Below are 24881 nucleotides of genomic sequence, written 5' to 3'. Positions count from 1 at the left end.
CTGGGCTCTAGTACCCTGTGAGGTGGGAGAATTTCCAGAGCTTGGGCTGCAGCCCAAGCTAGAACATCTATATTGCAATAATGGTCCCTTTAACTCGAGCCCCGTGAGCCCAAGTCAGCTAGCACAGGCCAGCTGCAGGTGTCTAATTGCAAGGTAGGCATACCCTCAGAGTATCAGGGCTAAATACAAGTTGGAACAGATGGTTTAGCATAAATAGCTAACACCTATTGTAAGAGATGAATCAAAGTGAAGGGGCCTGGTCACACCTCTGCAGTCATAGCACTGAAAGGGGGAATGGTTAGTGGGTTACAAATTATTGTAATAAGCCTTAGATACAGTGTCTTTATTAAAACTGTGATTTTTAGAGTCTAGCAAAGTTATGAATTTTATCTCCCAGGTTTATCTCTAGAAGGTGTTTGGCAGGTTTCCTTTGAGGATGAGGACTGAAGTGTCAGATATAGAGTGAACGCTTTGTGAAAAGTGTTCACATGCAGGTGATATGGTGGTTTTGTCTTTTATCATTTTTCTGTGTGTGTTCACTTGGGACATTGTGATTGTCTGTTTTCACCCATAGTTGTTGTTGGAGCATTTAATGCACTGGATGAGGTACACCATATGTTGTGAAAGGTGTGTTGTGAGAGTATTGATCTTCATAGCAGTGGAGATGTGTCTGCAGGTTTTGCATCTATTATTATGGCAGGATCAGGTACAACTTTGAGCTGGTGGAATCTAGTTTGAGGGAAGCTTGCTTCTGATGATTAACTTGAAAAGATCATAAACTCTAAATACTAAAGAAGAGCTTTCAGAATATGGCACAGACCATCAGCAAGCAAGAATTTCCATCATTTAAAAATATGTCCTACCCATATTCCTTTTTCATATAAAACATTATTTTCACTATACTGTAAATTGATATTGGTACTTAATCCTGCGAGAGTCTAGACTGAAAAAACTGCTATTATCTAGTGCCATTCTCTGATGGGTTTAACACTTTTTTGATGTGATCATGCTGACAACTTCTGCATTGCTTGCCATTTTTGAAAGACAATAAAACACATGAACATTTAATAATGTAGGAAATAAAAATGAAATGGGTCTCTATTTAAAACAAATAATCAGGAGAATATCATCATACTGGGCTGCTAAATGTCTTTACTTGACATAAAATGTAAACCAGGGTGTAATTTTGTTCCTAGAAGGATGAGAACAGTTGATCAAATAAGAGGTGAAATTGAAGAAAAAACAACAGAAAGCATTACCAAGAGGTGCCCTGTAAAAGAACTCACCAGAAAGACGGATAGCTGCTTGTTCAGCTCCTTATCTCTTTGTTAAATTTAGTAGTCAAAGAGGTTTTTGCATTTATCTTTGCAGCTGAATGAGTTCAATTTCACTCAGATTAGGACAGAAATTTCAGAACAGCAGGTTAATCCTTCCTGCCTTCATGGGTAACTGAGCAAACAGACCCACATCAGTGTCTCCAAGTGTAAAATTGTAATTCCAGAGATTAATGTTGTCTTTTCTGTTTGCTTTGAACTTGACCTCCATGTCTCTCTTATTTTATTTATATATTTATTTATTTATATTTGTTAACAGCTTCTGTCCAGGGTCCCTGGGAGAGGGCAATCTCACCAAACAAAGTGCCCTACTATATCAAGTAAGTAAAAATAATATTGATTATGGCTATTTAATAGTCTCATATGTCTGATAGTTACTGTATATACTCATTCATAAGCCAAATTTTTGTAGTAAAAAAGGGAAGCATCAGACAAGGGGGTCGGTTTATGAACGGGTATAGAGCAGGAGAGGTGGGACACAGCCCCTCTCCCGAACATAGGGAGCAGGCAGCACAGCCAGCAGAGCCAGAAGGGAGAGGCGGGGCCAGAGTCTCTCCGCTTCTGGCCACGCTGCTCTCCCCCCAGTCTCCGAAGCAGCTGCAGCTCCAGGGTTGGCAGGCTGCAGCCACGCCGCCTGGCCTGCTGGAACATGCTGCGGCCGCGCCACCCGGTCTGGCCCGCCGGAGCAGACTGCGGCTGCGCTGCCAGCCTGCTGAAGCAGCTCCAGCCAGGCCAGAGACATCCTCCCCGGCCCTCCCCAGATAAGGTGGGAAGGGATGGGATGTGGAGAGGTGAGTGTGGGGGTCCTGGGCTAGGGGTGGGGTCATGTGGGGGGTGGTCATAGGGATTACTCCCCTGACCCCCAGCTTCTCCCCTCCCCCCCAAAATGTCCCCACGAGTTGCTGTCCCAGCCCGTCAGGGTAAGCAACTGGCTCGCCGGGACACTTTGTTTACTTAGGTTTACCTCCGTGCCTGCGGACGCTCGAAGTAAACAAACCATCTCGGCCCGCCAGTGGCTTATCCTGATGGCCATGGAGCCAAAGTTTGCTGAACCCTGAATTATAGGGTCGGCTTATGAATGGGTCATAAAAATTTTCCATTTTTACTTATCCATCTTGGGGAGGTTGACTTATAAATGAACCGGCTTATGATCAAGTATATACAGTAATTATTTCTTTAATCTGTCCTGATACAATTCTTGTGTTTCAATGGGAAGGACAAAAGTAGTGAAATATGCAATAAAATATCATGCAAACATGCTGGTGCTCTGGGGAGCTTCCTTTTAAAAAAAAAAACAAGGGATAGTTGTTGAGTTGTGATAAAACAAAGTACCTTTCATGTCATTGCAGCAGTTATCTGAAAACTCTAGTAAAGCTGTGGACCACATGGTTCATACTTGATTTCTTTATATCTGTTCCTTTCTCCATCAACAGTGAGAACGGGAGGTTTTGCACTACCACAAGCCAATCAGAATTTTCATGAATGATTTGATGTTGAAAGCAGCCACGATTTGATGTTGAAATAGTGCAATTGAGAAATGTGCAGTTTTAGCATCATTGTCCTTTTTCTTTAACTGACCTTTTTAAAACTATCAATTGTGAACACCTTTAGCAACATTGTTTTGCATAATCTGTTGTCGAAGGACAACAAGGGACAAATTAATATTAGGCACAAAATAACAAACTAAGAGGAAACTTTAAAAACCCAGGAGGAGCTTACTTTTTCATGTCTCGGGTTATCCCACTACACAACAAAAATAAGAGCAAATAAATTACTCCTTCATGCTCTAGTTTTTCCATGTTTCTAACATGTGCTGTGAGCTGTTTATTCACTACAGCCTGAAAAAAAAATGCTGCAGTACATAGGATGAAGTTGTTGTGTTAACAGAACCTGCAGTGCAAATGACTAAAACTTAAGTGTCTGTATTTGGGTTACAGTGATCCATGTTACACTGCACCATCTGTTACAATAAGGAATGCCCTCTACAACAGACAGGATCTAAATTCTTCAGTATGGCCACCTGATTGCTATGGCACTCTAGTCCTGAATTTTGTAGCAAAATGTAATTTCTGTGGCAGCTTCAAAATTGAGGTTTTATTGAATTAAATGTAAAAATGAATAACAGTCAGAACTAGAGTATTCCCGAGTATTATTTATTTTTATATTAAATTAGTTTGCTGCTGCCCCAAATTTTAAATTTGCTGCAGACATTTATATTGGCAACAAATAATTAAATTGAATGGGGAAAGCTAGAAGTTTTGACACATGAGTCGGGGTTGTTTATGAGAGGGAGTTTAGGGTTTTGGCACCCCTGTCACAGCTGAGGCACTGGGGAAAGGGATACATCTCCTTTTCCCTCACCCTTGAGGTGACTTGACATTTTGGTTAGAGAAGCTTGAATTCCTAATATCTCACCACAGCAATTCTTCACAGCAGCCAAGAGACTACTGCACCCCTCAATCACTGTATCTGCCACTACTTCCAACAGCAATAGATGTACACACTAGTTGAATGTTAATGCTAAAATGATCAATAGCAAAATAAACATTTTATTTTGTCCTTCTTAGTTTTCAGAGTCAGTGCCCCATTACAGCTATTGTTTCAGGCCATTTGCAGACTCAGGAAAAACATACTTCAATTGTTTCCATTTGGTTCACCCGGGGAAGGTTATCTTCCCAACCATAAAGGCGAGTAACATAACTTCTATAATGAAAGCTTACATTCTGTGGCATGCTGTACAGGAGCACCGAATAGCTGACCTAGCGATCTAAGACAGATATCTGAGGTATTTGTTAGTCCTAGTGACTTCCCTGTTCCACCTGTTCTCTGCTCCAGCTTTAAGACTACTCCACTGATTTAAATGTTTCTCTTTCCATTTCTCTTTTCTTCCCCTCATTTAGCATTTCATATTTGCCATCACAAAGCTGCCTGTTATTCTTAGCTTTTTCAACCTTTAAACAATGTTTCTTTAGCCATTCCTTTTTTCATCTTGCTTATCTTTAATTGTTACAAGAGTTGCCATAAAGATGTAACAGAAGGGTAAGTATCATGCCTGGCCCTTTTCTTAATATTTATGTAATTTTCCTTTCCATCTTCAACGTAGACTACTCAGGCCACACATAAGAGCATCCTTTGCTAACTGAATTTGCTGCATACGTTACTGGTTTTGTGTTTTATCAATTTCCCTCTTGATATTTAGCTGTTTTAATTTATCAATTTCACATTAGCAATGTCACAGCATTTGATGAGTCCATAAATCAGGCAGTACTTAATAGTAAATCCTCAGCGGTAACATTCCAGACTTCTTAGTGTTAGGTCACTCCAAGCCCTTTGAAATTGATAGTTAAAACTTCGTTTTTATACAGTTGATTAGTCTGTAGCAACCAGCCACCACTAAAGTTCCTGAAGTACTGTAACATTTTTAATATTTCCTCTCCCTTTGCGCCTTATTCCTGCCAGCGTCTCTTTTACCTTATTACAGCTTTCATTGCTACTGAAAATATAATCACCAACAATGTACAACCTGTTACAACTGCTTTTCCTACTCTATGCCATTTTGTAGTTTCTTGGCCTATTGTCAACCTCATGAAAATTGCAATATAATGGCCTTTTACCGGCTGCTGCATTCTGTTAGGATTTCTTTCACTTTTTTATGTGGTTAGTCCCATATGGATAGGCCAAACTGAGCCACAGTTAACACAAACCTGCCTGCTTCCCTAATGAGTTGAGAAATATTTCTGTATTCCAGGCTATCAAAGGTACCTTGGATTCTAAAGTAGCAAATGGATTTTCCTCACTGCCTGCTGAATACCTGGCTGTATCATGGGCTATCAAGGAAAAAAATACATCTGCACGTTGCTATGTGAAATCTTTCTAAACTACACTATATCTAACCTCCTTTTTTTCCATCTGCAGCCTTTTTTTCGTTATGCTGATGACCTTTCTGTTCTTCATGTCAACCAAAAAAGTTACTGTGAAACCCTTAAGTACTCCAGAGATCACATCTTATTTTATACTGTATAATTTACAAGTAATCCCATTTTTCCTATGGCTAATATAGGCTTTAAAGGTTTACATTAGTTCAGAGGTGGGGAAAAGAAACATCTAAGTAGACTGCTGTTTTGCCAGGCCTCTTGTCTAAGTCCCTGACCCTGCAATTGATCCGCTTGGGCAGATCTATGAGCGCTGATGGCAAAATCAAAAAGGCTTAGTGTACGTGCCGGGCCTTCCTGCATTGAGGTAGCTGTTGGATTGAAGGCTGCCACTAACAGGAAGCACCATTTCCGGAAAAAAATGGGTTCATATAATATACCAGAAAAGTCTGGTGAGTGAGAGGCCTCGGACAGTTAAGACACAGTGACACTTTAAAAATGTTTTAGATTTTTATTTAAATCTCTTACTTAAAGTATACAGAATATAGAAAGTAAGAGATTTAAATAAAAATCTAAAACATTTTTAAAGTGTCACTGTGTCTTAACTGTCCGAGGCCTCTCACTCACCAGACTTTTCTGGTATATTATATGAACCCATGATACTTCCTGAGCTGCAAAAGAGGGACTGTTTTTCAGCCCTCGACCTCCAAGATGCTTATTTTCATATTACCATACATCTCGCTCATAGGAAATTCCTGTGATTCACAGTATGACATGAACACTTCCAGTACAGAGTACTACAATTCGGCCTATCCAAGGCACCAAAATGTTTTACATCAACTGCCAAGGAGGTGTTCGATCACACTAGCTTTTAGTAAGCAAAAAAGTGATTACCAAACATAAGAAATATAAATAGCAAATAAAAAAAATACAAAGCAAGAAGCCTATTAAAATGTATGTACATGTACATATGAAATGAGTGCAGAGAAAAATGTCTTAAATTCTAAGAACAGAATACGAAGAGAAAAAGAAGGTAAGAGGAGGAAGCCCACATGTGGAAAGGACATATTGAGGTGGTAAGGTTAAAATCATGTTACCCTTTTCTTGAACTGTTTATTATGCCATAAATGAAGGTTTTTCATATTCAAAGGCAGAAGAAAAAACAGCCACATGAGCTGTATATGCATAATGGAAAACTTCAGGTGTAGTTCTATAGCATTCATTTGCTTTCCATATTTAATGAATGATTTGCTGTTTTTAAATTTAATTTTCTTAGTGGTAGTAATAATGCACATTTTCACATTAATTTCTCCCTATATCTGTTTCTTAAAGTTATCAATGAAAGGGGTAAGCATACTGCACCAAATACTTTAATGTGGTCATTTAGAGTTAAATCTTTTATTCTTCTATCCATGTGGGACGCACGTGAGCAGTAGGGACTTAGTACTGAGGGTCTCCTCAGGCAACATGCAAGGGTGCTGGAACAATTTGTATAGTGGGGATGCTGAGAGTCATTGAACCAAACTGTAAACCCTGTATATAATGGAAACCACTTCAAGCCAAGGGGTGCTGCAGCACTCCCCCGTGCCTCTAGTTCCAGCACCTGTGGCAACATGCCTCCATCTCCGGCACCAACATTGTAGTTGGCACCAGTAGAGAAAGCAAAATTGGTACCGACCAATTAGGAGTCACCAATTATTCCACTATGTTAGCAAAATATGATTGATAACTATGGGAAATTCAGCTCTTACACTGAGGAGCTTCCAGAGGAGAAACAAGCACAATTCAAGGCCATTCCAAACGAGTATCAATTCGTCGCTTTCACAGCCCTCCAAGCAACCTTGGATGTAGCCGACACGGCAGCCAGAACCACGGCCAGGGCCTTAGTGATACGCTGGACATCCTGGTTGCAATCCTCGGGCATTTCCAGAGAACACAAAACCAAGGTCAAAGACCTGCCATTTGAAATTGTTCTCAACCAAGATGGATGAGGTGCTCCATTCCATGAAGGATTCTCGAGCCACCCTTCGCACTTTGGGGATCTCTACTCCACTGCCGAAGAGAAGACGATACCAACCTTATCAGAGAGCCAGAGATTCCTCTTCCAGCCGACAACAACAGCAGCAATACGAGAACCAATGACAACACCAACGATTGCAGCAACGGAGAGCACCTCAATCTCAACCATGGACTTCTCAATTGGCTCCACCCAAGCCACAATTTTGAAGTTTTGGTCGAGTGTCTGGACAACCTCTCTCACCAGACAGTGCTTTCACCCGATCCCTCCCCATGCTTAGGTCACTGCCTTCACCAATTCTACCACATCTGGGCATCAATAACCATGGACCAATGGGTGTTAAAGATCGTATGATCATGATATACCATCCCCTTTACCTCCCATCCACCTACCCTCTCGCCCTCCCTGTCCCTCTTCAGGGACCCTTCTCAAGAAGTCTTCATCTTCTACAACTAGGTGCTGTGGAACGAGTACCTTCTCAATACAGGGGGATGGGGTTTTACTCCCACTACCCCTTGACCCAGAAGAAGAATGGGGGATGGAGACCTGTCTTGGATCTTAGGAAACTCAACAAGTTTGTACCCACTCAAAAGTTCAAGATGGTGTGCATGATACTTCCTGCGCTGCAAAAGAGAGGGACTGTTTTTCAGCCCTCGACCTCCAAGATGCTTATTTTCATATTACCATACATCTCGCTCATAGGAAATTCCTGTGATTCACAGTATGACATGAACACTTCCAGTACAGAGTACTACCATTCGGCCTATCCACGGCACCAAAATGTTTTACATCAACTGCCAAGGAGGTGCTCGATCACACTTGCTATGCACTGAAGCCATGAAACTGTGGAACTAGTACATAATTTGTTGGGGAAGAGTCAACAAAAAACAATCCCAAACCCTAGTGATCGTAGCAGCACATCTACGCAAACAAGGAATAATGATCTTTCCCTTACCTGGACAATTGCCTTCTCAAAGGCCCTACTCAGCACACAGTCCAGACGATAATCACACTATTCAGGGATCTACAGATAAATGAACAAAAATCCTCTCTAATCCCTGCCTAACAATGGACTTCATTGGGGCACACCTCCACGCCATAGAAGCCAAGGCATCCTTGCCCCTGAACAGGTTCATAACTCTGACAAACCTTATCTCAGAGGTCAGAGTCAGCCCCCAAATACCAGCTCGTACTGTCCTGCAGCTGCTAGGACACATGGCAGCCACAACGTTCATGGTACGACATGCAAGACTACTTGTGTGCTGCCTACAGAGCTGGTTGAGCTCGGTTTACATACCCAGTAAGCATAGCCTGCACAAATGATTTACTGTATCACCTCACCTCCTGGACACTCTATATTGGTGGACAAGACCAGGAAATGTGTGCATCGGCATCCTGTTCCAACAGGAACCCCCCTCAATAGTGATCATGACAGACGCTTTGCTGATAGCTTGGCACACCCACATGCATCAGCACACAGTTCAAGAAAAATGGTCTCTCGCAGACTCACTACATGTCAGTCTACTAGAGCTATATGCAGTCCACAATGCCTGCTAACACTTCCTACCTCACATAAAGAAAAAATCCATTTGTATCATGACCGACAACACTGCCTGCATGTTTTACATCAACTGCCAAGGAAGTGCTCGATCACACTTGTTATGCACTGAAGCCATGAAACTGTGGAACTAGTACATACTCCACAACATAAACATTTTGATTTCCGACTTTCCTGGCTTTCATAACGTGGACATGCTAAGCAGGTACTTCTCTTGAAACCACAAATGGGAAATTAATGGGGCAGTCCTGCTATCTATATTCCACCAGAGGGAGGGCACTCCCCTCATTGACTTGTTCACAGCTCTGACGAATCACAGATGCGCAATGTTCTGCTCGAGAGCGGGAATGGGACCCCAGTCACTGGGGGACGCCTTTTTCATCACATGGGATGCACTATTCATGTATGCTTTCCCACCGATTCCTCTGATATCATGCATGATGCATACACAAGATACAAACAGACAAGGCTAAAGGTATCCTCATAGTCCCAACATGGCCCGCATAAGCATGATACTCCTACCTGATGTGCATGACAATACGCTCTACTTGTCATTTGGACCTACTGTCTCAGAACTGTCTTCACCCGAATCCAGAGAAACTTCACCTACAAGCATGGCTCCTGCATAGTTTCATCATAGAAAAGTAGCCTGCTTGGAACAAGTTAAACAACTATTACTAAACAGCAGGAAGGTGACCATGCATAATACTTTCAAAAATGGAAGAGATTCTCCTCCTAGTGTCAAGGAAAACATGTGGCGGCCTCCACAACACTACTACCGTTAGCGTTGGATTACCTACTGGAGCTGAAATGCTTGGGTTTAGCAACAAGCTTAATCAAAGTCCATCTTGCATCCATTACTGTGTTCCATCATCAGATTGACAGGACCTCGATCTTCGCACACCCAATTACGAAACACTTCCTCATGGGTCTCCAGAACATCTACCCAGAAGATCACCAACCTACCCCGGCCTGGGACCTCAATCTGGGGTTGAAATGTGTCACCAGACTACCATTTGAACCCTTAGCCACCTGCTCCTTGCTGCATTTATCCATGAAAGTGGAATTTCTGATCAATATTACTTCTGCCAGATGGGTGAGTGAAATAGGGGCACTCATGGCCAACCCTCCCTACACAATATTCTTCAAAGACAAGGTCACACTACATCCACACCCAAAATTCTTACTAGAGGTAACATCAGCCTTTCATATGAGCCAATTAATCCATCTGCCCACATTCTATCCCAAGCCTCACAGGACTCAAACAGAAGCCATCTTACATACATTGGACATTAGGCGTGCATTAGTATTTTACCTTGACAGGACCAAACCTTTCCGGAAATCCCCTAGACTCTTTGTTTCTACTACCGAGCATTCAAAAAGCTGCACAATATCTACTCAGACTGTCTAAATGGATCTCCATGTGCATGCAACAGTGCTATCATATTCAGAACACGGACTCTCCTGCACACACCAGAGCGCATTCTACATGATCGATTTCAATCTTGTTAGCATTCCTAAACAATATTCCAATATTAGAGATTTGTAGGGCGGCCACTTGGGCCTCTGTCAACACGTTTACTGAGCACTGTGCAATCACTCAAGACTCCAGGGCTGATGCCATAGTTGGCCTAACCATACTTACCTCTATGACTCATATGAACCCAAAGTCCCTCCTACCTTCCAAGGGGTACTGCTCTAGAGTCATCTGAAGTGGAGCACCCGCAAGGGCAGAACTCAAAGAAGAGAAAGTTACTCACCTTGTACAGTAACTGAGGTTCTTTAAGATGTATGTCCTTGTGGGTGTTCCACTGTCCACCCTCCTCCCCTCTGCCAATGGCACCACAAGACGCCTACTGCACACGCACGACCCGTGCAGACACTGTTACCATAAATCTTTGATCAACGGCACCGGGACACACCGACACTTGACATGGAGTGACCACAGGGACACACATCTCAAAGAACCTCAGTTACTACGTAAGGTGAGTAACCTTCTCTTCTAGTGCACAGCTCAAGTAACGCAGGGGAGATACAAAGGATAAACTCACATCTTAAACCACAGATTTAATTGGTAGGCAAGCTGCTCCACAACTGTTTCTGAGGGACTGCAGTGACTACTGGTGGATATTATGACCCACCTACATTCAGAAAAGAATGGCCACTAAATGTATCTAGGCATCACCCAATGGCCCAGCTCTTCCTCGGGCCCTCATTGTGGGGCATAGGAAAAAACTAATGAGCTATACCTTTTTCGTCTTCACATATTCTTACCATATGGTTTTACCCTGTGCACATTGAACCCAGGCCAGTTACACAGTTTTAAGGGACCTTTTACAGGCATGCAATGGGGAGAAGGGTTTAGCCCTTAAATCTGGAACATACCTTCCCTAAAGCAACTAATGTAGACCCAGAAGCCAGATGGTGTGCAGTCTATGCGCTGTAGTTTTAGTAGTTGTGATTTCTATTTTTTATTAATCTCTGACATCATCCTTTCTTTGTACAACTGACTTCACAGTTAATCATGTCTGTCTGCTCATCCTCCTGCAGTGCCTGTTCTTCCTCTAGCTATGAATACTTACCAAGGAAATTCTTACCAAGGAAATATTCCAAATTATTTCCCAGTCACACTTTTTTCTTATTCAGATTGTAACATTTCAGTGAACTTTGTCTTCCTGAGGGAAATAACACCAGCTGGATTCTCAGGAGCGTGGTTATGACTCCTTGAGAGGGTCCATATAAATTAACTCTGTGCTGAGTACACTGTATAGAGCACTGCCTTCTCCTTCCTGTTAGTACTCTCCTAGATCTTCCACTCTCCCAATGGTGTGTGTTCTATAACTCCATCTGACTCCAGTACATCATCTTCTAAATTCATGTTTTTGTTAGTTGTAGGTTTCTTCAGTCTTTCCCTCTCTGAGAAATCATAGGCTAATTTCTATAACTCGGTTCTTTCCTATCTTAATTTTTGATCACGCATGTAGTTGTTATTTAACTTCTCACAGTTTTAGTGCACAAAGAAACTGGGTATGTGTACACTGCACTAAAAGTCCTGGGGCTCGCATTGTGGGGCTATAAAATTGAAGTGTAGACATCTGGGCCCAGGCTCTGGGACTCCACAAGAAGGCAGGGTCCCAGAGCCTGGGCTCCAGCCTGAACTTGGATGTCTACACTGCAGTTGTATAGCCCTGAAGTCGTACCCCCATAAGCTTGAGTCAGCTGACACAGGCCAGCTGCGGGTCTTTTGTTGCAGTCTAGACATACCCTATGAGTTTACTGCTTTCCAATTAAAAAAGAAAGAAATTATTCTTTCACCTTTTTCAACCTGCTGAAAGGATGAATGATTCTATCTGAACTAAATTATATTAACAGAATGTAAAGGAAGTTAGTGTCCTGGTAAAATCACTGGATTTAACAGTTTCTTCTGAAGAAGCTAGATTATTGGGGGACTCAAAAGCAAATAGGCAATATCTCTCAGACACGAGTAAATAAAGCGGTGAAGAGTTATAGCGATAAAATATTATATGTATGTAGTGAGTGAGATGGCTCATGTTCCCCACAAGCAGTGAAACCAGGAGTAAGCTATTAAATCATCTTATATGAGTTTGAGTAAGCCTATATACCACACCACCTTAAGTTCTATGTGTGCTGTATGTTTAACATAAAAACTACTTTTAAACATTTTTGAGATTTTCTTTTTAAATGTTTTCTTTTTAAAACACACAAGTACAGCTTTTTTCCTATTCCTCTGCCTGAAAAACTCATACCAGGAATCCAGCTATACAGAACTCTGAGGGAGGGAAAAATATAACCGATGCATTTTTAAAGCCTCTAAAATGAACTAAAATAACTTTTGCATGTGTAAAAACATGATTACTTTGATGCAGTAGCTCAGATTATTCCAGAGGTTGAGTCATGTGTGGTTTGTCCCAGTACAAAGCTGGGAATCACGCTTTCCAGTGTTTAAAACCTCTTGTTTAGCTTTGCAAGAATGTGAAATTTTGGTCCTTAAACCCATCATTGGAATTATCATTGAATATTGCCTGTTCTTCAGTTCAGACTAATGGAATTATTTGGAGACAAAGGGGGAGACACTTTTAGTGACAGGTTGATTTGAAAACAAGTGTACCTTTGCAGCTACATGGTTTGGACTGCTAGAATTATTGAAGATGATTCAGTGGGTATAGAGCAGGTGAGCGAGTCAAGGGATTTGCAATTCATCAGACAGATATCTTCACATATATGGCATGTATCTAGGAACACCTCCCACACGCACTTAGCAGCTAGCCAATCCAATCGCATGGGGAAGCAGCTGGCCAAGAAAGCTCTTTGATTCAGGTGCCTGATCCCACATCATTGATGGCAGGAGGGCTGCCCAGACTCCAGAACCACCCTGGAGGGTGGCTAGCAGGAGAAGTCAGGCTAAGTGGGGAAGCAACTGCCCTTAAACACCTTCAGTCCATGACTTTAATCACTGCTGAGATGGCAGAAGGAGAAGGCTAACTTTGTGTTCTGAAGGTTGATATGGTCAATATGATAAGGTTGATAGTAGATAAGGTCAATATGATATGGTTAATAATAGGCTTTGTGTTCTGAAGTTTGATATGGTCAATAGTAGGCCCTGCGATTGAACTACTCTGGCTTCACTCACTGGTAGAATAGATCAGTGTACACATTCTATCTCTATTCCACGCAAATTTTTTTATTGCTCGAGAAAGTCAGAATCCAACACTGACAGTGCTACTTTAAAGGGATATGTGGGGAGTTAACAAGTTATTTGTTCAATTCAGAATTTTCTTTCTTAAAATAATATAAATGTATTGCTTATTAAAGTAGGGTATGACAGTCCTGACTGGCAGAATAGAAGCTTCCCTACTCAGCTGCATAGTACTTCACTGCTCCATAGTCTTGATCTGTAATGGCCCTGCTATTTCAATCTTCAGTCTTTAAGTAACAGGGTATTGTGCCAAAGTGTGTATTAGTTTGATGATGTATGACACATGTCTACTTATGCTTTGTCCATCAAACTCATTTCCTTTTATGATTTAAACAGGGTTTGATCTAGTGGTAAAAGGCCGGGTGCACTAACCCAATATATCATTTCAGTTTTGTATAAAATAGAGTTTAGTTTTCTCCTTATGCAGGCTATTTTAGTTCCTGAGTAGAATTTCTAAAGATTCCCACTATTTTTGCTTACATTAACCTTCTCACTCATTTCATGAGGTCTTTTTATTGTAGCCACTAACCAGTAACAAAGGAGGTGATTCACGTGATGGTACTTCATCGCAGCTTGATAACAGACAATTGAAAGCGACTGGTAACTTTTTGCTGGGGCATCACCCCGCACAGTGGTTGGCAGCTGGTGTAAATCACCATAACTCTTTGGACTTAATGAAACAATGCTGATTTACACCAGATGTTCATCTTGTTCAGCATTCTTCCCGCTAGACCTGGGAAGGCGAGGCTGAGCCCGTGCAGCGTATTATCTTTTATTCTGATCACTGGTCACTGGTACCATTGTTGACATTTATTATTTAAATCTGCTCTGTGTATTCCCCAACTCATTTTCCAATCAATCACAAAGTGTTAAAGTTATAAAAGCTAAATATCAATAATTTTCCAATTGATTTACATGGAAATATACTCTCTTCTCCCCACTACCACCACCAAACAATTTTTTTTAAATGAAGCGATCTTAATCAAAATGCCCCACCACTGATGAAAACTTATAAATTTCCTTGGAAAACACAATATATTATCAAACATTAGAGAGGCCAGTGATCATGCAGTGAGCAAGAGATTTTTGTATAGTTGATACTTAAAATGTGTCCTCCTGGTGACATAGCTACTATTCTTGCATATTTATATCATCCATGTCTTTCATGTCTTGTTTGCTCAATTTACTAATAAGCTGGTAAACATAATTTTTTAAATTCAGTTTAGCTTCTAAAAATCGAGCTGTGTTATTTCTGCTTTGTGCATCATTATTTAGAAACCAGTAGCAAATGTGAGTGCAAAATTGCAGAAGAGGAAAGAGGATGAGAAATTTTTAATGTAATTAAAGGAAAAGTATGAAATTTTTAACCCAATTAAATCCAGTCCTCTTTTGGCTGGGGTGAGGGTTCAGGGAGCATTAAGTGAATTATTAATTTAGCACAATAATGTAAAAAAATGAGTCTTTGATATTGCACTATGAGACTGTTACAATATAGTTTTGGAGTTCAAATTAGGAAATCTTTTACTTTGTATTATAGAGTTTAAACTATTATTCATTATCAGTTGTACGTGATTTTTTTTGCTTATATTTTGGATTTTACTTCAGTTATTAAACATGTAGTATAAAATGACTGACTGTTACATATCACCAAAAGCAAAAAATTACCATGTCCAATATATTCTCGTTGAAATAGAAGTAGATTTACACATGTGAAACCTGGCCCTATTTTATACAAGATATGGCAGAACTACCATAAATCTGCACTGTCATGTACTTAAAATATGATTTTACATCTGCTCTTGATAACTGCAAAGTTGTTATTGTATAGTTCAATGCAATATCGTATCAAACATCTTTGTGTTTAATGAGCAAGATTTAGAAACAGGAATTATATTTGAGTTCCACTGTAATGCTTTGAACTTGAAATGATTAGATACATTAGGAAGAGAAAAAGAAAGATCTTACTGTTGGGCGGTGTTTTTTCCCCCCAAAGATCAGTTATACTCTTAATTTTGATGATAGACAAACAGAAGACGGTTTCTGAAAATTATTCAGTGAGACCTTCCAGGAGTGGTTTTACATATTCCTCTCATGTAGACCAGACATAGTCCTCATCTTTCACCAGAAGATTGGCAGTTTCTCCATGACAGCAATTTTTTTTCATTTGTCAAAGCCACTGTCTAGTCTTTGGTTCAGTCTTCTGTCTGCTATGCCACTAGTTCAATGAACTAACAGTCATTAATCCCCTATTCTACTTGGTGAAAATTTCTTGTGTTCTTCATCCTAATAATAGGGCCAACATTACTTTGGGGCTCAGCATACCTACCATCTCATTATCTCCTTAATGATCATATCAATCTAGTCTAAGAAAGTTTTGTATTTTTGCACCACCAATGATGGTGTGTCCCTTATGGGAAAAGTCCTATCTATTTTAATATGGATAAAACTACAGAGTTCCGTAAAAAGGTAATGGCCCATATGTACGACCCAATATTCAAACCCAGTTATAATATGTTAAGAGCTTTCATTCAAGATGTTCTTTTTCACAAGTGTAATTGTTCCCTCACGAATTTTAAAGTTGTATTTGTATCATCATTTGTGCCATTCAGTACAGAGTTTGCTCGTCTTTAATATTCTAGTATCTATTGCAATGAAGAAATAAATATAACACTCAGAAGGTATAGGAATAGAATTTTATATGCAATACAAGAATATTCTGATACTATAGCTGGAAAGGTTCTGATTCTGCAGAGATTCTTTTGGCAGAGACCAGTTTTTCTGATTTGATTTTCTTTCATGATCATTATAGCTACTACTCATTGTATCTACCACCGAGTGACTCCTGTGTTTGTTCTTTTCCCGTTTCCTTAAAGCTATCCTTGAGTCTATCAGATCTCTTTTCTCTTGTGTTTTGGTTCTCATGTGGATAACAATGAGTGCAAATTCCCCAACATTTTCAGCGTATTCTCTGCCTTTCTTGTCACATCTCTTGTCCTAGCAGGATAACACCCAGTTTTCTTTATTTGGGTAACAGATGGCCTTGGGACTTGGTCTTCACTACTGAGTCCCCAAGAAAGATTATTTAATCCCTTTTCCTCTCTAGTAGATTGCTTTCAGTGGTAGCACTTTGATTATTCATCAGGTAACTATCTATCTTTGATTCCTCTTCATGTTGATCATTGAGAGATAGTACAGTATGTCACTTCTGTGACTTCTTCATCTTGAGACCCTTCAACCAATAGTTTGTCTCTATATATATGTATTATGGTTAGACATACTATAGAGTCTAAAATGAAAAAAAAGATGTGTTGAATAATTTGAGAATTTCATAAATGTCAATAAGACTGCATTTTTACTATAATGATTTTAAGCATTGGGATGGAAATAGTCAGGTTGCCTACATTCACTGTGCTTACTGCTCATTTTCTGAAAAAATAGTTCAATTTTAGAAGAAAATATAATGTTCAGCCTTAGCAACTTTCTACATGCTACACATTTACTTTGAATTTCAAGTATTCATCAGAGAAAATGTATATTAGAAACCCAAGATTAAATATTTTTTTAAAACTAACCATGAGGAATACTTCTACTGTAATATTCCTGAGTGAATTATTTCCTCAGAGTAGTTTTGATGAAGTAAACATTGTAATTATTTGTGATTTTTCATGGAAATTCCTGTGCTTGGAAAATGAGACACAGTACAGCTCAGCAAAGGATCATAAGGAAGTAGCACTCTTCATGCACCTCTCCCTCCCCCCAAACATTTCTCAATCACCAGATGACGTGGACAGTTCACTGAGCAAATTAAGACATCTGAAACCTTGCTATCTAATGACCTCCTACTTTGCATGTCAAATTCTCTCCCCCTCTGGTCCAGCAGAGCCCAGATTTGTTAACCTTTTATATGTGCTGCAAAGGCAATCCTTTTGCTGCGATTTGGGTGCAGGACTAGGTTACTAGAGAAGGATTCAGGTCCGAGTAATTTTGTTGTGAGGTTGCTGGAGTAGGTTGTATATGAATGATGTATGAATCAGTGCATTAAATAATCAGTTTATGGATCAATAAATTAGTTAAATTGGAATGTAAATTGTTTTCTAAATTTCACATTTGATGTTCAGTTAAATAATGGGCAAATACTGTAAAAATCAAAGTACATAAATAAATACCTTGGAACAAATAAGGAAAATTCAACAATCAAAAAAATAATAATTGAATCTCATCTTTTTATGTTCTGTTAGACCTCTATTAAAGGCATAGCAAGCTGGTTTACAATTACATTACCTTAGAGTTCTGGTAGAAAAAGTGACTGTTTAAAAAACGTTGTCTTTTTACTCACCGGTATCTGCTCCTTTTGCATCTCAGTGGTCACATTCATTTACTATCTTCTATTTTCAACACCATTTTTTCCCCACTCACCACTGCAGAGTTAATATAGCATTATCAGAGCAAAGATGTATTCTATTCTGCTTCATGAATCATCAACAAAATTGTCAACTATAGTCTCAGTCCAGAAACTGTGCTATTGAAGATAGTGATGAGAAATTTAATTCTTGAAGATACTATATGAATATTAATAATATAAAACCCAACAAATGAATTTTTGGATATTGCTTTAAACTTTCAGGACTAGCAGCCGCTAGAAAACACTTGAGTTTTGATTTGTGAACAAAGAACTTCATATAAAAGTTATGGATGTAGAATGAATCTTGCACATCAGGATGTCATGTTTCAGAGAAAATTTCAGACTAATCACACAGTAAAATACATCTAGATGGGACACAGATGTAACCTTTTTTTTTTTACAAAAAGGAGGCACCATGTTTTGTAGGACATATCAAAAAAAATATTTTGGAAGCCACGGAGCACTGGATTATATGATTTGAACATTTTGTCATATTCATATTTTAGCTATGGTGGCCTAAACAGTTGGAATTAATAAATATCAGGAGGGTCGATAAAAAGGTTGATACAATATTCTAAATGAAAAAATGCTACAGAGGAAAAATGTCAGTTTTTCTTTAGATAAGCATGGATTTTAGTCTAGCAATATTTTGCAGTCTGATATCTGCCACCCTAGTGGCTCCATAATCAGCTTTATAAATTTTTGAGTTTTTAGGGGATGTGGGAAAGACAAAATGGATCCCCTACACATATTAACACATGGAAACTGCCCTTAGCTCAGAAAATCAGATTCTGGTTATGGTCCATCAGCCCCAATGACTTTACCCAAGGTTTTCTCTTCAGTTTAACTCTGCTTAATTTAATTTAGCTTTAGGATGTCATCAGTTCCGAATTTGTTGGCTGGCCTAGCCTACATATATCTGATAAAACATAGAAAAGGAAAAAGCTAAAACAATTATAACTACTTCTAGAACTAGGTAGTAATAGCAGCAGCAATAGTAAACAGATTACAGCCATAGAGAGTGTAAATGTCCCTGAGGAAATTTGTGTGTGATTTATTTTCAAATATAACCATAGCAATAATGACAATATGAAACAAACTCATAGGATAATGCTCCCTCAACTACAACTTCAATTGTGAAGGTTTAAAATGCAAATCTGATAGCAATCTTAAATTTAAAATAATAGATGCATATACACATATGATTACTCTTGAAATATCTTTGTGCAAACAGTCAAGGGGCAGTCTGATAAATGTTTGAAGCAAAAATTATATGAGCAAGACTTTGTTTTAGACCATGTTTGGAATCCATAAGTAAAGAATAATAAATTGGGTACTAATGGGGCAGATCTGATTAAAAATCTAATCTTTTCTCAGTCCTTAAGCAGGAATGCGTACATTTAGAGTAGGTTTTCTTACATTTTAGTCACTATATCACGGGGCGGGCAAACTTTTTGGCCTGAGGGCCACATCGGGTTTCAGAAATTGTATGGAGGGCTGGTTAGGGGAGGGGGTCGTGGCCTCCTGCCCCATCCAACTCCACCTGTTCCCTGACGGCCCCTCCAGGACACCTGTCCCATCCACACACACACCCCACACACTCCCTGTCCCCTGACGACCCCCGGATCCCCTCCCCTAACTGCCCCCCGCCGCCCCATCCAACCCCTCCTCTAATTCCTGACTTCCCCCCCAGGACCCCTGCCCCATGTAACCACCCCTTCTCCCTGTCCTCTGACTGCCCCTGGAACCCCTGCCCCGACTGCCCCCTGCCACCCCGTCCAACCCCCCCCTCCTTCCTGACTGCCCCCGCCCAGAACCCCTGCCCCCATCCAACCACCCCTTCTCCCTGACTGCCCCCTGCTGCCCCATCCAACCCCCCCTCCTTCCTGACTGCCCCCTCAGAACCCCTGCCCCCATCCAACCACCCCTTCTCCCTGTCCCCTGACTGCCTCCTGCTGCCCCATCCTGACTGCCCCCCGGGACCCCTGCCTCCATTCAACCCCCCTGTTCACACCCCCACCCACTAACTACCCCCTCGAACTCCCCCCTGCCCTCTATTCAACCCCCCCCCACGTGCTCTGCCCCCTTACCGCACTGCCTGGAGCACTGGTGGCTGGCAGTGCTACAACCACGCCACCCGGCTGGAGCCAGCCACACCACCAAGCAGCACAGAGCACCGGGTCAGGCCGGGTTCTGCACCTGCGCTGCCCCAGGAACTCTCAGCCCCGCCAACTGGAGCATTGCGCTGGCGGCAAGGTGAGGCTGCGGGGGAGGGGGCGAGCCTCCCCCCGGCCAGGAGTTCTGGAGCCGGGTCGTAGTTTGCCCACCTTTGCTATATAACGTGTAATTAACCAGCATTTCATTTCGTTCTATGTTTGAAAGAATTATCTACTTCCATTTTATGAGCATCATCATACACTGTAGTTTCCAGTTACACCGAACAAATTTAATCCTGGCACGTGAGAATACCTAAAAGTGTTAATATGAATCCTTTTCCTATACTTATATAAATTACCATTTAGCCATAGCACTGATTTTAAATTCTTTCTAGTGCTGTATTTCTCTGAATCCTGAATGTAAGACATTAGTCACTGAATAGTGAAAGTTTATTTATCCACACACTTAATATTAAAGTTCAGTTTTCTTTTCTATAATATAATTCTAGTTAAAATTTATTCCACATTCTGGAATTCCTAATTTAGTAGGTAAGTCCAAAACCCATAGCTGGACTTCAAAAAGATTTTCATCAACTCAATCCTTTAGCTCTTTTATTATTTTATCCTTAACTCACAATTAAAGTGTCTATAGGTACAAAGAACTAGCTATAGTAATTTAAAAATACTGCATATAAGATGAAGAAACATTTTCATAGTTTTCCTGTGTGACTCACAAAAGAACTTTTTGCTCTTTCTATGTGACAAGCATATACTGTTCTTGCAGATATGAATGATGGAACAGAAGTATCTTAGACAGTTTTGAATTGTTTAAGTCAAAAGGACACCCTCTCTTGCAGTGCTCCTCAAGCTAACCTTGCATCATCTTCCCCAATGGGATGAAATTCAGTTTTGGGGGAGTCAAAATAAAGTAGAAATTAACAAAAACAAAGAATTCACAATCTATACTACTGTATCCATGACCCCAAAAAAGCTTCACACCATGTATTGATGTCTTTGTGCTAATAAGCATTAGTAACAACTCACAGACGAAAGATTTGTCATAGTCAAAAAAAAGTTTTAAAGCATTGTTTGTTTGTAGCTAGAGCTCATTTTTTTGAAACAGGCTTCATTTGGGATGCTAACGGTTTCCTTGAGCATTTGTAGACAAAACAAGAATGCTGAAAAGTGGTACATGTAACACCAAGTCTCATGAAAACAGAGAGAACCAAGTACACTTGCTAATTTTGCTCATTTTTCTGTAAAAAGACGCAATTGTGTGAAAGGCCTCTCAGGACATCATTCTTTTGTAGGAGCTTATCCTTCACTCATCAGACTCCTTTTCTTCAACCCTCAAACCTACGCTTGAAAAAAACAAAAAACAAACAAAAAACCCACCCCTAATTGCACTTGTCTATCAAACTACTGAGCCTTTTGCTCTGCTCCTTTTTGTCTACAAGTTTCTGGAATTCATCATCTATTTGTATCTCTACTAAATCTTTTCTGACTTCTGTCCCCTCCACTCTACTTAAACAGTCTTTACTCAGGTCACTAACAATTTCTGGCAGTCTAAGAGTGTCTCCTCTGTTCTCATTCTTCTAGATCTTTCTACTACTTTCAGTACAGTCAATCCCTAGTGCCCCTTCATCTGTTCCCATTGGCTTCAGGACTCATTGTTCTCACACTCTGCCTTCTATTTCACCATTCACTCCATTAGTGGCTCCTTCTACTGATTTCCCTTACTCTGTCAGATTCTCTCAGGCTTCTGTCCTCAGCCACCTTCTCTTTCACCCTATGTACTCCAGGCAACCTTATTTACTCCCAGAGTTTTGGCTAAAATCTCTGCTGGTGTCTCCTAAATCTATCTCTATGCCCTTGACCTCTTCTTTTCTTGCCAGTCTTATAGCTTTGACTGCCTTTGCACCATCTCCTGCTAAATGGTGTTGCAGTCTAAAGCTTAATAGACAAGAATTGATCCATCTGACTTTCTTGTTGACATCTCCACTATTGTACTCCCTCCTTTAACTGCCCTTTTGTTTCATTCTCCCATTCTAATTTTTGTGCTTTCTTTCATGTTTCCCTTTAACTGTCCCCTTCTCAAATGCCAAACAACCTGTCTTTTCTTTGATACCTCCTTAAAACAGATACCTTTCTCTAAGACTTTTATTTCTGATCTCTCCCAAACATCTTCATCCAGCTTCTCAGTCTCCTAGATTTCTGTATCTATATCAACTAGTAATCTGCTTTAGATTGCAACCATATCTGACAACTACATTATTGGCATTCACAGAATAAATAACTCAGTGCAACTTGTCCCATGATGTACATCAGGCCTAAATTCTGTGACAGAAATCCAGAATTATGTGGCACTATCTCTGACAGTGCTCTCCTTTTGCTGCCACCTTCTCCTGTTCCACTCCTGTCTAAAAAGTAGAGTAGCTTTTGTGTTATATATGTTTGTCATAATTAGACAGTAACTGCATTTCTGACCTCTTCCTGGTCTCCCTGTGTGCATCCCCTTGAGAAATAAGGCCTCATGCCATTAACTATCCCAGGATGGAATTGCACAATTCTCCCACTCTACGACTGGGCCCTGGGTTACAGCACCCTTTGTATCCACCATTCTTAACCTGCAAGTTCAACTGAATTCAGTCACCCTCAGTTCTTCCCTTCAGGCATCTGTGACCAGAGGTACACAGCGATCAGACAGCCTTCTTCAAACCAAAGTATATTGTTTATTTAGCAGTAGGAAACAAGCAATAGAAAAAAAGGATTTTAAAACAACAGTCTAGACATGTCTGTCTTACCTGGAGTCCTAGGTTTCAGTCTGGTTCCCCCATAAAAGAGTATTCCCCTTTAAACCCAGGTATAGTCTTTGTGCTCATAGGCCTTGGCAATCCCTAATCAAGCCAGTTTCATAGGCTGGCAGGAGACCAGAGCCAGAATCATCAAAGCTAACAGTTCTAGCATTTTCCCTTAAAAGCTCTTAAATGTTTGTTGAAAAGTGGTTATCTGAAGCCATGCTTCTCCTTTCTGCCTGACAGACCAACAATATTCATTCAGTACACACCATCCCAATAACCAGGCCAATATCCAGTATCAAACACCAGCCTAATAACTGGTATCAATAAATTATTACAGGGCATATTGATCCATATTGATCACAGTATTTAATTCAGTTTATATTTAGCTGTTTCTAGATTTATAGATTTCATCGCACTGCAGAATTTTGTGTGGAAAATATATAACTATTGCAGAAATTAATACAGGGGAAGCTGAAAGTTTTGACAAGTAGGCAGGGGATAGTTGGGCTTTTACTGTTCAGGATAGAACAGGTAATTGGTTTGTTTTCGGTACCCAGAAAGCAGCTGACTTTTTTGTTACAGGGCAGGGAGGAGAATACATCTCCTCTATTTCTTCCTCTTTTGAGATGGCTTTATATGTGGTAGGGTGTGGAGGAATCTGAATTCTTCGTTCCCAGCTCCCACAGGGGTTGACAGCAACAAGCTGCCTTATTGCACCCTACCCCAACAGTTGTCACTACATGCAACAATGATGGATAAGCACATTAGCTTGATTTTTAATAAAAGGATCGTCAGTGAAATAGTGAATGTTGACATTTAAATTGTTAACATTAGGTTTCATTGTTAACACTTCATTGAGATGTGCGGGGGGGAGGGGGGAAAGCTCACAGAGCCACCAATCTTGCATTAATGAGTGCACTGCTCATTGGCTATCAAGTTACTCCTGCCTAGTAGTAGAATCATAGGCCTGGAAGGGACCTTGAGAGATCATCTAGTCCAGTCCTCTGCATTCATGGCAGGACTAAGCATTATCTAAACCATCCAGACTGGTGTTTGTCGAACCTGCTCTCCAAAAATCTCCAATGATGGATAGATATAGTAGCACTAAGGCATAAGAGGGAGTGGACTTGTATGTAAATACATCATTAGCATAAAAAGGATCACAGTCACCACTGGTCTTTGCAGACTCACCCATTCTCAGCCAAAGCCATCTTTTTTTTTAATCCTTTGAACTAACGATTAGCAGCACTGGGAATCTGAGGACTATAATGACCATTTAGCCTAACATGCCCACGCTTTAACTTGTACTGGAGTGATACAACCTTATGAACCCTGCTGCACACACTTCAATGCTACAATAAAGCAGATTTAACATACACACGGAAAATGTGCATGGCTGACCAAACAAAAAAAACCTGCATGTTTTCTACATACTTACACACAAGTGACCTACTTTCCATTCCCACTGCCCAGCCTCAAGAAAGGCATGTCATAAATGAAATTATCAAAGAAAGAATCTTGGGCCAGATCTACCAATATTCGCCCAGTGCTCTGGCACCACAAAGCAGCTGTAAACATCCATCTTAGAAAGCAGAGCAAAGCAGCCAGAATCTACTGATGAATCTGCCCCCTTCTCAGAGGACAGTGTGGGATTGGCTCATGACTTGTCTTGAGCACCTCCCTTCCTTGCTATTTTGAAAATCTTTAACTAGTCCCTGATGGACTAGTGGGCAAGTGCCCCCATCCCCTGTGGACAAACAAGGTTTTAAGAGATTAGCATGAATGGGACCCAAAGAAAGTGCTTCTGTTTAGTGAATTCTTCTATCTTAGGTCTCTAAGGCCTGGATTTTGCATGAGACAGGAGAGAAGGAATTATAGGAAGGAAAAAAATCTTGCAATCTATTAAAAAAATACTTATTTTGTTGCCTTTTGTGATTCTGGTGGGAGCATGTCTTTTGTTGGTATAACCAAGACTAGTACTTTTCAGGCCATTCAGATTATCTAGTACCCATATTGGTTTATGA

The 24881-nt window shown here is 40.4% G+C and overlaps 1 protein-coding gene across 11 annotated transcripts in view; it reads left to right on the top strand.

The window, feature by feature from the left end:
- DMD (dystrophin) overlaps positions 1 to 24881 on the top strand; it is a 1935994-nt gene that overhangs the window by 1783932 nt on the left and 127181 nt on the right. For all 11 annotated transcript variants that reach the window (XM_043505382.1, XM_043505371.1, XM_043505378.1 and 8 more), the window contains one exon: positions 1594 to 1654. In XM_043505382.1, coding sequence (XP_043361317.1) covers positions 1594 to 1654 — 61 coding nt within the window. The remainder of the gene's footprint in view (positions 1 to 1593; positions 1655 to 24881) is intronic.

This window comes from Dermochelys coriacea, chromosome 1 (genome assembly GCF_009764565.3).
Source record: "Dermochelys coriacea isolate rDerCor1 chromosome 1, rDerCor1.pri.v4, whole genome shotgun sequence".
Classification (NCBI taxonomy): Eukaryota; Metazoa; Chordata; order Testudines; family Dermochelyidae; genus Dermochelys; species Dermochelys coriacea.
The sequence above is the reverse complement of the archived record's forward strand: the minus strand, read 5'-3'. Positions and strand labels throughout refer to the sequence as shown.